The 16,765-nt window shown below is 37.7% G+C and overlaps 1 protein-coding gene and 1 long non-coding RNA gene across 2 annotated transcripts; both read right to left on the bottom strand.

Annotated features, from left to right (window-relative positions):
• Window positions 1–1,683: 1,683 nt before the first annotated feature.
• Window positions 1,684–3,935, bottom strand: LOC113029891 (homeobox protein NANOG-like). Its single transcript, XM_026180912.1, has 5 exons — window positions 3,905–3,935; window positions 3,056–3,414; window positions 2,882–2,965; window positions 2,273–2,486; window positions 1,684–1,757 (listed from the first exon to the last, which is right to left on the bottom strand). Exons 1-5 carry the CDS (start codon window positions 3,933–3,935, stop codon window positions 1,684–1,686), a joined length of 762 nt encoding a protein of 253 aa, XP_026036697.1.
• A 9,058-nt stretch (window positions 3,936–12,993) lies between these two features.
• LOC113029263 (uncharacterized) lies at window positions 12,994–16,224 on the bottom strand. The gene is made up of 5 exons (XR_003273376.1): window positions 15,708–16,224; window positions 15,499–15,610; window positions 13,490–13,578; window positions 13,205–13,377; window positions 12,994–13,041 (listed from the first exon to the last, which is right to left on the bottom strand). It is a non-coding gene; the product is annotated as an uncharacterized LOC113029263 (long non-coding RNA).
• Window positions 16,225–16,765: the final 541 nt, after the last annotated feature.

Here is a 16,765-nt window from a genome sequence, read left to right as displayed (position 1 = left end):
ACTGAAACAAGGCTCTCTCCCTCAGACACTAAGACGGGCTTCTGTCTCATTACTGCATAAAGAAGGAAAGGATCCTACCTGTTGTAGCTCCTATCGACCAATGAGCCTTCTTAATGTAGACTTTAAAATCTTATCCAAACTGCTAGCAACCCATTTGGAAAGAGTTCTCCCTTCTATTATATCAGACGAACAGACAGGCTTTATTAAAGGAAGACATTCCTTTTTTAATATATGGTCCCTTCTTAATATAATATACTCCAAAAATCATAGCACCGTCCCTGAGGTGGTGATCTCATTGGATGCTGGAAAAGCATTCGATTGAGTGGAATCGGGGTATCTTTTTGCAGTCTTGAGGAAATTTGGTTTTGGTAACAATTTTATATCTTGGATTCATCTTTTATATACTACGCCACTGGCATCTGTTTGTACTAACACTGATTTCGGAGTATTTTATTCTCACCTTTACTTTTCACTTTAGCAATAGAGCCTCTCTCTGTGGCTCTCAGAACCTTGCCTCTGTTTCAAGGGGTTATTCGTGGTGGTACGGAACATAGGGTTGCTTTATATGCAGGTGACTTATTATTATATGTTACAAATCCAACAATTCATTTATCCTCTATAATGCAAATACTTCTACATTTTGGCTCTTTCTCTGGGTACAAGATTAATATATAAAAAAGTGAATGTTTTCCCATAAACCCAGCTGCACAAGAGCTTAGACAAACCGATTTTGATTTCTAACTAGCTTCTTCAGGCTTTAAAGTGCATATTACCAGTTCATTTAAAGCTTTGCAAGCAGTAAAATTTAACCCTTTGCTGACCTATGTAAAGTTGTCTTTTCAAAGAAGGGTAAACCTTCCTGTATCACTTCTTGGCACTATTATTTTCATCCCTTCCTGTTTCCCTGTTACGATTCACAGACAACCCTGTTCTAATTGGCTCTCTAAAAATATGGTATCAATTCCAGCATCACTTCAATTCAGTCTCTGCTTCTGCTCTGACCCTAATCTGCAACAACTACCTCTTCCCCCCATCGCTGGTGGACTCCTCCTTTTGTATATGGGCAAGAAAAGGTATCAAATGTTTTTATGACTTTTTTAAAGATAACATTTTTCTCAGCTTTAGTGACCTTTGTTCTTTGTATGATTTGCCCTCGTATCATTTGTTCTGCTACTTTCAAATAAGACACTGTGCATCTTCTATCTTGCCAGAGTTTCCAAGTCAGCTTCTCAAGCCTTGGTGGGAAGACTTATTCCAGTTGAAGCCTCACAGTAAGGCTCTAATATCACAAGTATATACTTTAATTATGGCATCGAGCAATTACTCAACCAAATAATTGCTTTGAGTTGGGAAAAGGAACTGGGTCTTACGTTTGGGGAAGGTTACTGGGACAAAATAATTGACAAAATTCATACTTCAGCCTCATGTGCAAGACTCCCTTATTCAGTTTAAGACGGTATACAGATTACACATCTAGATTATCTAAAATATACCCCAGCATTCCTGACCTGTGCAACAGATGCAACGCCTGTTTTTTGCCTTCCCGACACTTAAGTTATACTGGACTTTTTATTTTGAAGTGCTCTCTCATGTTTTGAGCGTTACACTCCAACCATGCCCACTAGTTTGGTGTTTCTGAAGATGCCACCCTAAACCTTAGTCATAAACAGCTGGATGTTATGTTCACTTCACTGCTGGCACGACGTAGAATTTTGCTGTCTTGGAAAGCTCATCACCTTCCAGCCCGATCACGTTGGCTGGAAGATGTTATGTTCTTTTTAAAAATGGAGAAAATAAAATTCAGACTCAGAGGAAATGTTAATAAGTTCTCACAGATGTGGCAGCCTTTTATTATTTACTTCAGTTCATTGAAAACACTTCCAACAGACTAAACTTTAGTACCATGGGGTTTTCTTTTGTTCTGGTTCTGGGGGGAGTGTTTTTTGTTTGTTTGTTTTTGTTTGTTCTTTTTTTCTTTGCTTCTTTTGTTTTGCTCTCTGTGTGTGTTTTTCCCACTTTTTCCTTCATTTTTATTTTATTTTATTTTATTTATTTATTTATTTATTTAACTTTAATGGCCTAATCTGTATTGAGATATATCTTTGTGTCTGTGGTACCCTCTTTATTGGGCCTGATATGTCAACTTACATGTAAAAACTCTATAAATAAAGAGGGGGAGGGGCTGAGAAAGTTCAGTTTTGAATGGGTGTAAATATTTTATTTACAGTTTCTCATACAAAAGGCATATAGTATTCTTCATGTACATTCATACCAGCAGCAGGGTTAAATTCATACTGGCCGTTGTCTGGTGGCATCGACCAGCCAAATGTCTGGGGCGAGTTGGGGAAGGTCCACTGAGGTCCAGGAGCAAAACTGTCCACAGCATGATGATAGGGGCCCTGATGGTTTCCACCATTTGGGATTGGGTTTACCTCCTGGTGCTCGGTGTACTGCTGCCTGAATGGGGGCTGTCCCTCTCCCTGAAACTGAAACACAGACAGGTGGACTGTCAGTAAAATAAGAATACTTCAAGAATACTTCAATCAATTCCCCGGATAATGACAGAATCAGAAACAGTGCTTTTTAATAATAGGAGATACTCTAATAGGAGATGTCTCTCTCCCTGAAACTGAAGGGGACAAGGGGACTGTCAGTAAAACGAGAATAGTTGTTTTAAATTATTGGCATTACACTTTTTTAAATACAGTCAATTCCCCAGATAATGACAGAATCATCATCATCATCGTTTATTTGTATAGCACTTTAAGAACACACCAGGCAGACCAAAGTGCTGAACAACACAGATCAAAACAACAACCAAATTAAAAATACCATAAAATCAAATCATAAACAATTCTGTTCAATAATAGGAGATACTTACATGAAGTGGGACGCCCTGATTCACATGCTGAGGATGTGACCTCCTCCTAAACTTACTCCGTCTGTTTTGGAACCAAGTTTTTACCTAAAGACGGAAGAAAACAGAAAACATTTAATCAGTACAATGGACCCAAAATTCAATTTCTTAGATTCTAACAAGTTGAAAAACACTCACCTGTCTGTAGGTCAGACCTGTCATCTCTGCCAGCTGTTTCATCTCCCTTGGCTCATAGTAACGTTTCAAATTAAAGTGATGGACAAGAATATTCAACTGCCTCTCCGTGAACACCACCCGGGCCTTTCCTTTAGGTTTCTCTGGAGCAGTGCTGGGAGGGTGCAGAGTGGCAGTGATGTTGCCATCCTGGCTTCTTGGGAGAGCAAAATCTTGTTTCTGCTCTGAGACTGAACTGGAAACAGCCTCAGAGGTATCAGCGGTTTTTTTGCTCATCTCCATTTTTAGAGCAGTCTCCGCCCATGTAGCGAGTTCTTCCAAGGAAAGACTCCCTTCAGGGCCGCTGCCTGAACTCCACGAGTCTGTGAGGGTAAAGAGACAAGAGGACAAGTAAGCACAAGTCTATATGGTCCACATGGGTCAGTTGCTGATATGTTTTGGCACGACTGACTTTCTAACAGAAAAAATTAACAAAGGTTAAATTGATGAGTCTTAAATCCCAAAAGGTCTCAGACTGAAGAAGTCACAAAACATTTCTCCCATTGAAAACATTACATCCAGGTGAACTGAATCAACCTTCAGGGATTTACTTACCTGATGACTGAGCATCAACACAATGAATCTTAAACACAAAAGTTTCCCACAAAGTATAAAAAAATAAGTCAGATATTTGTAGATTCTTTAAAACCAAAAAGAATTTAAAGTGGACTCTGTTCAACTGTGGAGGGAGAAATGGTGACTTCTGCCATCAGGACTTACAACACAGAGTAAAAGAGTACTTTTACAAGTTTTCTTAGAGGTTAGCCAACTCTGTTCATATTAGCTCACCAGTCAACAATGCTGAGTACATACCTGGAGAAAAGTGCATCCCATAATCTTCCATCTTTGAAATCCCACTGATTAAAAGAGGAAAACTGGAAAAAGTATCTCTGATGAAAGAGCTCCAAACCAAGCAGGAAGGTGACTTAAGAGCAATTGTCCTGGGCTTTTAAGGAGGTTTGTGGGTGTGGGCAGGAATGTGGGGGGGTTGAGCTTCTTCTTCGCTTTACAACCAGTCAGGTTGTTTCTACCAATTGGCATCATTTACATTTCTTTAAAATGCTGATTCTCAGGTCTGAAAAAAAAAGTACAGTTAGAAAGCTGCCGTGCAAAATGAGCTTTACCAAATCTTTCCACCTCACACTTTAGAAAATATGAAACACTTAATGCCTAAAATTAGCAGCTAAAATTAGCAGCTAATTACTGAAATGAACTCACTGCATGTTTGCATCAATTAACGCAGTATTAGATCACCCAAAGAACTTTCCACTCACATAGAACATTTTTGCAAAAACATCTTCACGTTAATTTGACCTGCAGCCGTTCAGTTACACCTCTGTGTAAACCCCCACAGCAGCTTTTTGAGGCAAAAATGGTTTTTGTACTCATGCAAACCATTCACAAATGTGGCACAGAATATCACAATGACCGCTGACCACTCATTTTGTCTTTATTAACTTTAATAATTGAGTCTGAAAGTGGCAAGTGAAATTAAGTCAATTTATCAAGGTCTGCATAGTTAATCATGTGTTTAAAACGAAACAAGGTGGTCTATATAATGTGAAGAATTTATTTAATAAAACAAACAAATAAATCTAATGAGTTTAGATTGTTCTGCTTTCATGTCAACTAGATCTGTGTTAAATGATTTTGATTTAACTTCCTGCTCTGGTTGTTTCAGACAAGAAACCAGTTTGATCTTTGCACCAATGATTAATTTACTTTCTATTATCAGGAGATTTGTGCAAATAGTTTATAATTTCAAATGTATCAGAGCAAATACAGCTGCTCTTTAAATATATTTTAAACAAAATGTGTATTATTAGTATTGAAACCTGATATTTATTAAATGTTTTCTAAAATAAGCCAAATTGTACCAATATTACACACAATTAATGACTTACACCTCTAATTTAGATCTTTGTAATCATGTGGAGAACATTACTGAGTTTATAAGATAGCAAATGGTAGTTTCCCCCTTCTTTGAAAAGCACCTCTAAATGTGTGAAAAGTGAAATTAAAACACCCACATAAGCCAAGGTCAACAAAAGCAAGGCTAACGATCCACATCAACACATCTGGCCTCCTCTGGCTCATTCAGAATTCGAGACGATTTCGAGACGCACCCAGTTCACCCAGTGACCACTAAACATACGCTAATGTGTCTTTTAGAGTTCCTGTATCACACCCTGTTACCTCTGATTAATTATCAAGTCAATGCAGACAGATGGCACCAGGGCCATGAGAGATAAATGAAGGTAAAGGTGTTTGTGTTAACATGTCTTGATTTGAAGTAACTGCAAAGACACAGAAGTCATATTGTTTGCAGATGATACAAAGTTATTGTGGAAGTAACTTTGAACAACTTCTGAATGAACTAGAAAATCAATTTAGGACTTGGTTTTTCTATAATGATTTAACACTGAATCTGAGCAAAACAAATCTCATACTATTTGGGAGTCAAGCAAATTATATCATTAATAAACTGATGATAAATAACATAGAATTAGGATAATAAACCAAACCTACTTTTTAGCCTTTTTATTAAATACTCTTACATTTAAAGGCTTGACTGACCTCAGAACTCTACACATAATTTATAAAGCAAGAAACAAATCTTTGACCCACAACATTTAGGACTTGATCAGGGCTTGTGTGGAACCTTCTTTAAATCTCAGTGATTCACGGAGATAGAAAACAATTTGAAAGAGTGAGTGGTGAATCAAAGAGAAGAAATTAAATAAACTTAATGCAAACTGCACAAAAGAATGTAAAACTCAGCGATACATCCAGTGAGCAGCACTTCTCTGAGCGAAACAAGCTTCTTGATGTCAGAGGTCAAAGGAGATAGACCAGATGACTTCATGCTGATAGGAAGGCAGCAGAGACTAAAAATAACCACTCATTTAAAGCAAACTATACAGAAGACCATCTCTGAGAACACAACATGTCAGAATTTGAAGCACATGGGCTAGAAGCAGCAGAAGACCACACTGGCTACAATAGCTGTCAGCTAAGAACAGCAAACTGAGGAAACAGACTCACAAATATTAGACAATAAGAGATTGGAGAAATGTTTCCTGGTCTGATGAGTCTCCATTTCTGCTGTGACATTCTGGGTCAGAGGCTAAACACAAGATTTTACTACTTGTAAAGTGTAACATGCATGCACTTTTTAACATCCTATCAAATATTGTAAATTATGATGTTGGAGACTCAATGAAAGCAAAACAAAAATGCAGACAGTATTTAATCATAGCAAAGTCATCACTTGTTGGAAGAAAATGGATGGCACTGACTGCAACATTTACAATAAATATAAAAAGTTGACTTTATCAGTTTCCTACTCGAGCCTTCATCTGCCCCACCAACTCTGGGGAAAAGAAGGGAAAAAAGATTTACATTACATGTTAATGTTTTTCTTATTGTTTTATTTTAACTGAGATTCACTGAGTCTTATCAAAACAGCCTCTGTTTTATATTTAAATGGAAAGAAGATAAAATCTACAAGAAATAAAACAGTTAAACAGGATAAAACATGTGTGTAGCTTCCATGTTGAAAAACTGCAGATGAGTTTTAAGTCTTTTAAATCTTTGTGAAAACCACCAGCATGTGGTTTGGCAAGACCAAGATTGAATAATAATAATGGATTACATTTATAATGTGCTTTTCAGGACCCCTCAAAGCGCTTTACAATACCACTATTCATTCACTACAGTTGTAGCCATGGCTGCCATATCGCACCATCGGCCCCTCTGTCCATCACCAGTAGGCGGTAGGTAAAGTGTGTTGCCCAAGGACACAACAACCGAGACTGTCCGAGCCGGCAACCTTCCGATTACAAGACGAACACCCAACTCTTGAGCCATGATCACTCACGATGGAAAAAATCTTCATCTGAAGCTTTGCTGAACATAAGGATTTCTCTCCGGTCATCACGATTCGGCCTTTATCCTGATCAAGTTCTAAATGTTTTGGCCAAAGATTTGTTTGTTGCTTTATAAATTATGTGTAGAGTTCTGAGGTCAACAAAGTCTTTAAATTTAAGAGTATTTAATAAAAAGGCTAAAAAGTAAGTAGATTTTAATTTTGAGATTGGACTCTCACTTTTATAAAACTTGTGTGTACTGCCAAGCACTGTTTTAATATATAAATATATTAAAACAGTGCTTGGCAGTACACACAAGTTTTATAAAAGTGAGAGACATCTGAAGAGAGTTCTTAGGGGACACACTCGTCACAAAAGCGTACTCTGACCTGGAAGTCTTGGTTGAATTCATTGACAACCAGTTGCAGTACTCTGGTAGCTTCACGCGTACTGATGGATATATGCTAAATGCAGAGAACATTGACTACGCGTGAGGAAAGAGGATGTGCACTTGGTGTTGACTGAGCTGGATCCCTGAGGGGTGGCATTGAGGCACACAAGACGTCTCAGGCGAAGGCGAACTATTTTTCAAAAGGGCTGAACTTCATCTGGCACCTGTACTCCTACGGCAAACTTAAACCATATGGCATCTCAATCAATGAGAGTGTTGATGGTTTGTCGAGAAAAATAATCTGTCTTAATGCATACACAACAAATAGTAATCTGAAAGTGATCGGGGGGTGTTACGTAGAAGCGGTGCAGCGGTGTAGAGTTGCAAGAGGTGATCTTGGAACTGAAAATGGCCATGTTATAGGCTTTCAGTGTTTCCTTGTGCCCGTGGCTCCTTACGACACCTTTGAGAGTTACCTGGAGGGAGGAAGTACTTCCAATGAAAGAATTGAATACTGGTGGCATTTTCTTCACAGCCAGTGTCTGGAGTTCTGGTTATTCTTATTTGCAGACATCAGAGACAATGGGTACTTTGATGGTGGGTTTCCGGACAAAAACCTTCAGTTTGTTTTGCATGGGTCTTATCCGGGTGAGCTAATAAATTATGTTTTCTTGCATGTATGGATGCATGCGTTTGTGAGTGAGAGATAAAGGGAATGGAGGAAGTGATAGAGAGGGAGTAGAAAAGGTATAGTGAGTGATGAGATGTGGACCAGATTGAGGGAATGGAGAGACTTGCAGGAAGAAAGAGACAAGAGAGGGAGAAGAGGTGGAGAGCAGCAGGGAGTAAATGAAATGAAAATTGTGTAAATACTATAATTTAGGCTTAAGAAATCGGCTACCTTAAAGAACAGTGTAACAACCAAGACTAGAGAAAGATCTGTGTTCAAGATGTTGACGTGGCATATGTAAACTTCTTATCTATAATATTAAGTCTTTACAATAAACGCTATCCCCTGGTGAATAAAGCAAAGAAAACTGAAAACATGGCTAACAAACGCATGTAAGAAAAAGAATCTGTTATACAAGAACAAACTTATAAAAGGTATAAGATAAATTCATAATAATTATGAGAACGAGTAAAATAAATTACTACAGTAAACTTTTAGATAAAAAAAAATATGAAAAGCGTGGACAGTACTAAATGATATTGTAAATAAAGGAACTAAAAGATTGGAATATCCCAATAACTTTCAAACACAAAATACACTGATCAGTGACATAAAACAATTTGCAAATGGTTTTAATGACTTTTTTTCTTAATGCTGGTCCTGGGTTACCTAAAGAAATTGTAAAAACTGGACACCCTTCTAAAAATAAAACATTAACTATTACTGTAGCAAACTCAGCGGGAGTAGATGAACCAAGCCAATGGTAATGACTAATGTAAAATATCACAGCATTACAATCACAGGAGTTAGTGTGTGGAACACCTGTACGTATGAAATTAACAAAAGTACATCAATACAAAAAATCATACGATTGTTTAAAAATAATAAATTGCACAGTGGGGCAGCACAACTGACACAGCAACACACACGGGGAAACAAGGAACCAGGAGAAGATCACACCACAACCATAAATGATTAAGAAAGATGAATAAAACTCATATATATAGTTATATATATATATAACTATATATATATATATATATATATATATATATATATATATATATATATATATATATATATATATATATATATATATATATATAACTATATATATATATATATATATATATATATATATAGGGCTGTTTTAATTTTATGCATTATGTGTTTTATTTCTATATTTTTGCTGTTTTCTGTTATTCTATTGTTTTTAACTTATTTTCTGTACAGCACTTTGTTCCTGTGCTGGGTATTTTAAAGTGCTTCATAAATAAAATCGGATTGGAACTTTGTGTTGACAAGATTGTTAGTTAAACAATTACAAGTCTACAAATCAGTATTGTTTGTATGGACAGCAACTTTTTTTAAAATTTGTTTATTAAGAGATTATACAAACTTATATACGTTGTATTGTATACATCTTACGTGACATATTTTATCAAACATTTCTTTCCCAATCATTTTAACGTTTTCTTGTTAAACAAAAGACAAATTAAAATACAAAAAACATCATACCAACACAAGAAGAGAAAATTCAGAAAAGAAAAAAAGAAGAAAAAAGTGAGTAAATTAGAAAAAATATTAAATAAATAAATTAAATTAAATTAAATGTAAAAAATTAAAATTAAACACTATATAAATACAATTTAAAAAATTAAATTAAATTAAAAAAGAATAGAAGGGGGGGGGGGGTAAATCCTATGCCTACCTTAAAAAAAAAAAAAAAAGAACATTTCAAATTCTTTTCAATCTATTCGGAGGGTGGGTAAATTGCATTGTTCTAATGAAAAGATTTGAGATATTCCACAAGAATGTCCGGACAGTATTAAGCCATTGCAATGCAGATGGAAGTAAAATACAGCATCTAGCAAGAAGGGAACAAAAAGCTAAGATCTCAGTTTGCTGGGGAGTTACATTAAGAGGGATCTTTGGAACTCCAAATATGGCAACTAAAGGCTCTTCTCGGATCTGACTTCCAGATAACAACATGAGATTTCAAAACATATGTACATTTAACGAGTTACTTTTAAAGAACCTCAACATAATTACTTTTATAATTCTTTGTTATTTATCAGACTCCTGAATAGTATGAGTTTTGTTTTGCTCAGACTCAGTGTTAACTGATTATAGAAATAACCGAGAACTCAGTTAAATTGATTTTCTAGTTCATTCAGAAGTTGTTCCAAGTTACTTCCACAATAACTTTGTGTCATTTGCACATAATATGACTTCTGTGTCTTTGAAATTACTTCAAATCAAGACATGTTAACACAGAAACCTTTATTTATCTCTCATGGCCCTGGTGCCATCTGTCTGCATTGACCTGATAATTAATCAGAGGTAGCAGGGTGTGATACAGGAACTCTAAAAGACACATTAGCGTATGTTTAGTGGTCACTGGCTGAACTGGGTGCGTCTCTAATTCTGAATGAGCCAGAGGAGGCCAGATGCATGTGTCCGTGGGTTTATGACGAGCGTTGTTGTGGATCGTTAGCCTTGCTATTGTTTACATCGACTTATGTGGGTGTTTTAGTGTCAGAGACTTTTACAATGTAGAGGTGCATCTCAAAGGTGAAAGCTACCATGTGCTACCTTATAAACTCAGTAATGTTCTCCACATGATCAAAAATATCTTAATTATGTAAGTCATTAGTTGTATGTAATATTGGTATAATTTTGCTTATTTTAAAACATTTTCAAAGATGCTGAGTTCAATTGGTGTAATTTCAGTTGCCACTTTTAAACTGTTTCATTTAATAAAGTTAATGAAGACAAAACGAGTGGTCAGTGGTCATCGTGATATTCAGTGTCAGACTTTTTTAATGGTTTGTCAGAGTTTGAAAAACTTGTTTTGACCTTAAAAAGCTGCTTTGGGGGTTTACACAAAGGTGCAACTGAACGCCTGGAGATCAAATTAGTGTGAGGATGCATTTGAAAAATGATCTATGTGAGTGGAACTTTCCACTCACATAGACACTTTCCACTTAATCTTGCTTTCACTCACCCACTGACTGAACAACCCAAAGAACAACCAAATGAAAGACCCACTGAACAACCTACTGAACAACGCACTGAACGACCCATTGAACAACGCATTGAACGACCCATTGAACGACCCATTGAACGACCCACCGAACTGAATTTGGTGTTGAATTTTTTTTTTTTTTTGTTAATTTAAGAGCAGTTAAAACGGACACTAAAGTAATGGGTAAGAGGTTAAATTGAAAGTAAAACAGTAATTTTAGGCATTACATTTTTGAGATTTTATAAAGTGTGAGGTGGAAGGATTTGGTAAAGCTCATTTGTACGGCTGCTTTCTAACTGTACTTTCTGTTTTCAGACCTCAGAAACAGCATTTTAAAGAAATGTAAATGATGCCAGTTGGTTGAAACTTGGTAGGGTAAAGCGACTCACAAAGGAAGAAGCTCAACCCCCCACAATCCTGCCCACACCCACAAACCTCCTTAAAAGCCCAGAATTGCTCTTAAATCAGCCTTAGGATACACAGCACTATCCTGCTTGGTTTGGAGCCCTTTCATCAGAGATACTTTTTCCAGCTTTCCTGCTTTAATCACTGGGACTTCAAAGATGGAACATGGGATGCACTTTTCTCCAGGTATGTACTCAGCATTATTGCCTGGTGAGCTACATGAACAGAGTTGGCTAACCTCTAAGACAACTTGCAAAAATACTCTTTCACTCTGTGTTGTAAGTCCTGACCCAGATAGCAAGGAAACATTGAAACACTGTTGAGTCAATATCAGGCTGTGTCATTGAATCAACGTTGAAGTGTGACGTTGACCTAACGTCACTCTTGCACCCTTTTTTAACGTTGAAACAACGTCAGGTTTTGATGTTGAATCAATGTTGAAACCTGACATTGATTCAACGTTGTATTTTCTAATACTGTTGACATTGAAACAATGTCAGATTCTGATATTGAAACACTGTTGAGCTATGGTGTTGATTTTCCACCTCTTTCGCACAGTTGCTTTTTATTAAAACAACAGTTAAATCATGACTGGAAATCTACCTTTCTTTATAGGTATTTTAACCAATACTAAACTACTGCATGTTTCCATCAATACTTAAACCACCTAAACACATAATTGTACTTATTCCTTAAATTGGACACCCTTTATAAAAAAAAAACCCCAAATGTCTCACAATGTATCATGTCAATATTAATATCCTAAAATAAGAAAGCATTGCATGTGATGTAACAGAGAAAAAAAAAAAAAAGGTCAATAGTCATGTTTCGTTTGCTAAATACTTTATTAAAAGACAGTTTCCTATTTACATTTATATGTTTCACAGAAGTTTGTAATTTTTTACTCTGGGATGGGGATGCATGATGTGCGTCCTGCACCACCCAAACGATCTGGGGCGTATCGGAGCCATTTCTGCACTGCTTGCGCAAAGACAAACTCGGACATAGAGTTTGCCCCTAACTGCTGCGTCAGGCCATCTAGGACAAAAATACACACACAAACAAAAAAAGTGAATTAGAGCACGTGAATAAGCTCTTGTTAACTGTCTTCAGTGGGGAGAAAGTATGTAAACTCCTAGGCTGATAAACATGAAAGTCACCAGGCGTAAATCTGCAAACTGCCGCATTTGATTCCCAAAGAGCTATGAGCGGAAAAAGTGATAAGTCTTAGCATGGTGTGCCGTGTATCCTTTAAAACAAAATAAACATGGGGTCCTCGGGCTGTACAAACTACAACCCGAGGACTAAACAAGCCAAAGACCAAAGACTCCATCTCCAGATTAACCGGACATGAAAGTCTTGTTATTAAGAAAGACAAAGTAATATAGCAAAAAAACAGTAAAACTTACCAAATATGCATTTGCAGAGCGCTGTATCTTTAAATGCCATTTTTTGCTTTGTCTGGTCCTTGGTTTTTTTCCCTGCCCAGTTTAGTACCGAGGCCAGCTCGCTTATAATGGCATAAGCCATTACACGGCGGACTCGCACCTCCAGTGTGGTCCTTCCAATCAAGGCAAAGCGTCTCACCTATAGACACATTTTAAGAGATGGAATTAGCGTGTCTCATGTCTTAAATGTGTATGCAAGTGCTTGTGTGTTTAATCAACAAGCCGTTGTTATGTATTTAAATCACATCTGACAGCTATTACACTTTATAGTTACAAAGTGTATATAACCTTTATATACTTACCATTGCCTTATTTGCCTCTTGTGATTGAAGAGCTGGCTCTGCATTGTTTAGCTCCTCAATGTTGTGCAAGGGCAAATCCAGAGGCAGTACCCCAGCATCTACCGATTCATTGCAGCCGGTATTGCGGATGGCTCTGACCTCCTCACGGAGTTCGTTAACAGCTCTCGTCAGGTCTGACAGAAAAAGATAATTTTTTTTAAGTATTTAAGAATACAGACAACTTGTCAAAAGTTTCCTTGTGTCACACACAGATATGTACAAAGACACTAGACAGTATTTTATTACCTGGTATTTTCACTCGAGGGGCCTGGGGAAACCATTTCTTTGTGGGCTGCTCATCCTCTGAGTCACTATATGTGTACAGGGGATTTGGTCTAAAGAAAAAAAGTTGAAAACGGTCATAAGTAATTACAAATGTGCTTTTGGAATATTTTTTCCTAAAGTTACAGTTTAATTTATAACAACACACACAGGAAACGGAGATGTGCAAGAAGGTACAGTATACAAGGAATTTTTGAAGTGCACAAGTGTACACGGCTTTGCATTTATAAAAAGTTTACAAGCTTCCACTTTTTGGACTATATTATGTGGTGATATTGCAGTATGCAAGCACCACAGATACAGTGGGGCAAAAAAGTATTTAGTCAGCCACCGATTGTGCAAGTTCCCCCACCTAAAATGATGACAGAGGTCAGTAATTTGCACCAGAGGTACACGTCAACTGTGAGAGACAGAATGTGAAAAAAAATCCATGAATCCACATGGTAGGATTTGTAAAGAATTTATTCGTAAATCAGGGTGGAAAATAAGTATTTGGTCAATAACAAAAATACAACTCAATACTGTGTAACATAACCTTTGTTGGCAATAACAGAGGTCAAACGTTTACTATAGGTCTTTACCAGGTTTGCACACACAGTAGCTGGTATTTTGGCCCATTCCTCCATGCAGATCTTCTCGAGAGCAGTGATGTTTTGGGGCTGTCGCCGAGCAACACGGACTTTCAACTCCCGCCACAGATTTTCTATGGGGTTGAGGTCTGGAGACTGGCTAGGCCACTCCAGGACTTTCAAATGCTTCTTACGGAGCCACTCCTTTGTTGCCCGGGCGGTGTGTTTTGGATCATTGTCATGTTGGAAGACCCAGCCTCGTTTCATCTTCAAAGTTCTCACTGATGGAAGGAGGTTTTGGCTCAAAATCTCACGATACATGGCCCCATTCATTCTGTCCTTAACACGGATCAGTCGTCCTGTCCCCTTGGCAGAAAAACAGCCCCATAGCATGATGTTTCCACCCCCATGCTTCACAGTAGGTATGGTGTTCTTGGGATGCAACTCAGTATTCACCTTCCTCCAAACACGACGAGTTGCGTTTATACCAAAAAGTTCTACTTTGGTTTCATCTGACCACATGACATTCTCCCAATCCTCTGCTGTGTCATCCATGTGCTCTCTGGCAAACTTCAGACGGGCCTGGACATGCACTGGCTTCAGCAGCGGAACACGTCTGGCACTGCGGGATTTGATTCCCTGCCGTTGTAGTGTGTTACTGATGGTGACCTTTGTTACTTTGGTCCCAGCTCTCTGCAGGTCATTCACCAGGTCCCCCCGTGTGGTTCTGGGATCTTTGCTCACCGTTCTCATGATCATTTTGACCCCACGGGATGAGATCTTGCGTGGAGCCCCAGATCGGGGGAGATTATCAGTGGTCTTGTATGTCTTCCATTTTCTGATGATTGCTCCCACAGTTGATTTTTTCACACCAAGCTGCTTGCCTATTGTAGATTCACTCTTCCCAGTCTGGTGCAGGTCTACAATACTTTTCCTGGTGTCCTTCGAAAGCTCTTTGGTCTTGGCCATGGCGGAGTTTGGAGTCTGACTGTTTGAGGCTGTGGACAGGTGTCTTTTATACAGATGATGAGTTCAAACAGGTGCCATTCATACAGGTAACGAGTGGGGGACAGAAAAGCTTCTTACAGAAGACGTTACAGGTCTGTGAGAGCCAGAGATTTTCCTTGTTTGAGGTGACCAAATACTTATTTTCCACCCTAATTTACGAATAAATTCTTTACAAATCCTACCATGTGGATTCATGGATTTTTTTTTCACATTCTGTCTCTCACAGTTGAAGTGTACCTCTGGTGCAAATTACTGACCTCTGTCATCATTTTAAGTGGGGGAACTTGCACAATCGGTGGCTGACTAAATACTTTTTTGCCCCACTGTATGTACAAAAGACAAGATCATAAATTCTTAGCAATCAAAGATATGTTTGTGAAATAAAAAAAGTTTTACTTGTGCTTTCTTTTATGACTGGTCTGAGTTTCAGCTTCGGACTGAAGGTCAGACGTATCACAGTGTTCACTTAGATATTTCTGAAGACTGCGTTCTGCTTTGTGAAATGTGTCTGGAAGTACAAACACAATGTATGGCCAGACATAAATTAGGACATGAAAAACTTGTTATTGTTACATTTATACAACACCAATCCAGATGATACCCACCATGGCTTATTAGAAGTCGGACTGGTGCATAGGTGAGCCATGTTGAACCAGGATGAACTCTCCTCTTTACTGCATCGTGGATCCTGAATGTGTCTCACAGAGGATATGGAGGCCATGACAATTTCTCCCCATTTATCCATGAACTAGGGACTATTTCTGTACCACCAGTGCTGAACAATGCACCAGTCTTTCATTTTTATCTTTTTTTTAATTTGGAGTCCTTTTTTGCCCTGTCTAGGATAAACAGGAAACAGATAATTACAATATATTTCATAGTCACTACAAAACTTGATCTATTGATTAAACTAAATAATAAATAATAGCTTAAAATGTATATAGGCAACAATTACAAGCAAACCCGTATATGTAAGCATTTAAACACTGAAGATAATAACATTAACAGTATTTTGTCTAAGTCTGCCATTGTAGGAATTCATGGCACCGAGACAAAAACTTGGCGCACAGTGTGGCGTCAAAATAGGCGCACACCTTTGACGCTGCGTTTTCTCCGTCTTCCTCGTCCACACGTAAATGCTAAACGCAGTTTACGTGTGGACAAAAGGTGCAAACGCAAGTTAGGTGAGCGTGCAGCGTAAAGTTTGAATTGAGTGCGAATCGAAGCGGGTGCTCTCCAATCATTAAAAGTAACAAAGTCATTGAACACATTTATACAGTTACCTTTACGTTTATCAATCATATATCACAGATTTAAAATTTTTTGTAGTACTATGCTAAAAAGCAACTACAGAGCGAAAGTCTGGGTCAAGCGCCGAGGCGACGGCAAGAACAAAGGAACCCTCGAAGCGTTAAAGCTAGCTTTGTAAGGAAATATAACGGAAAAGTATGAAACGAAAATGTTTTCTTTGTTGATAGACTTTGTTTGCAGTGCAATTTATTTGTTGCCGGATTGTAAGATGAAAGTAGACACAATTTCGGGCTCCCACATTTTATCCGAAACTTTACATTAACAAGTTTGTTTTTTTTTTTTTACTGTTATTCAAATGCAACCGTGGAAATAACGAATAGAACAAAAGTCATTCATTCTTACCTTATACTAA

The sequence above is a fragment of the Astatotilapia calliptera genome, chromosome 9, assembly GCF_900246225.1.
Source record: "Astatotilapia calliptera chromosome 9, fAstCal1.2, whole genome shotgun sequence".
NCBI classification, from domain to species: Eukaryota; Metazoa; Chordata; class Actinopteri; order Cichliformes; family Cichlidae; genus Astatotilapia; species Astatotilapia calliptera.
This window is presented reverse-complemented; position numbering and strand designations above follow the sequence as displayed.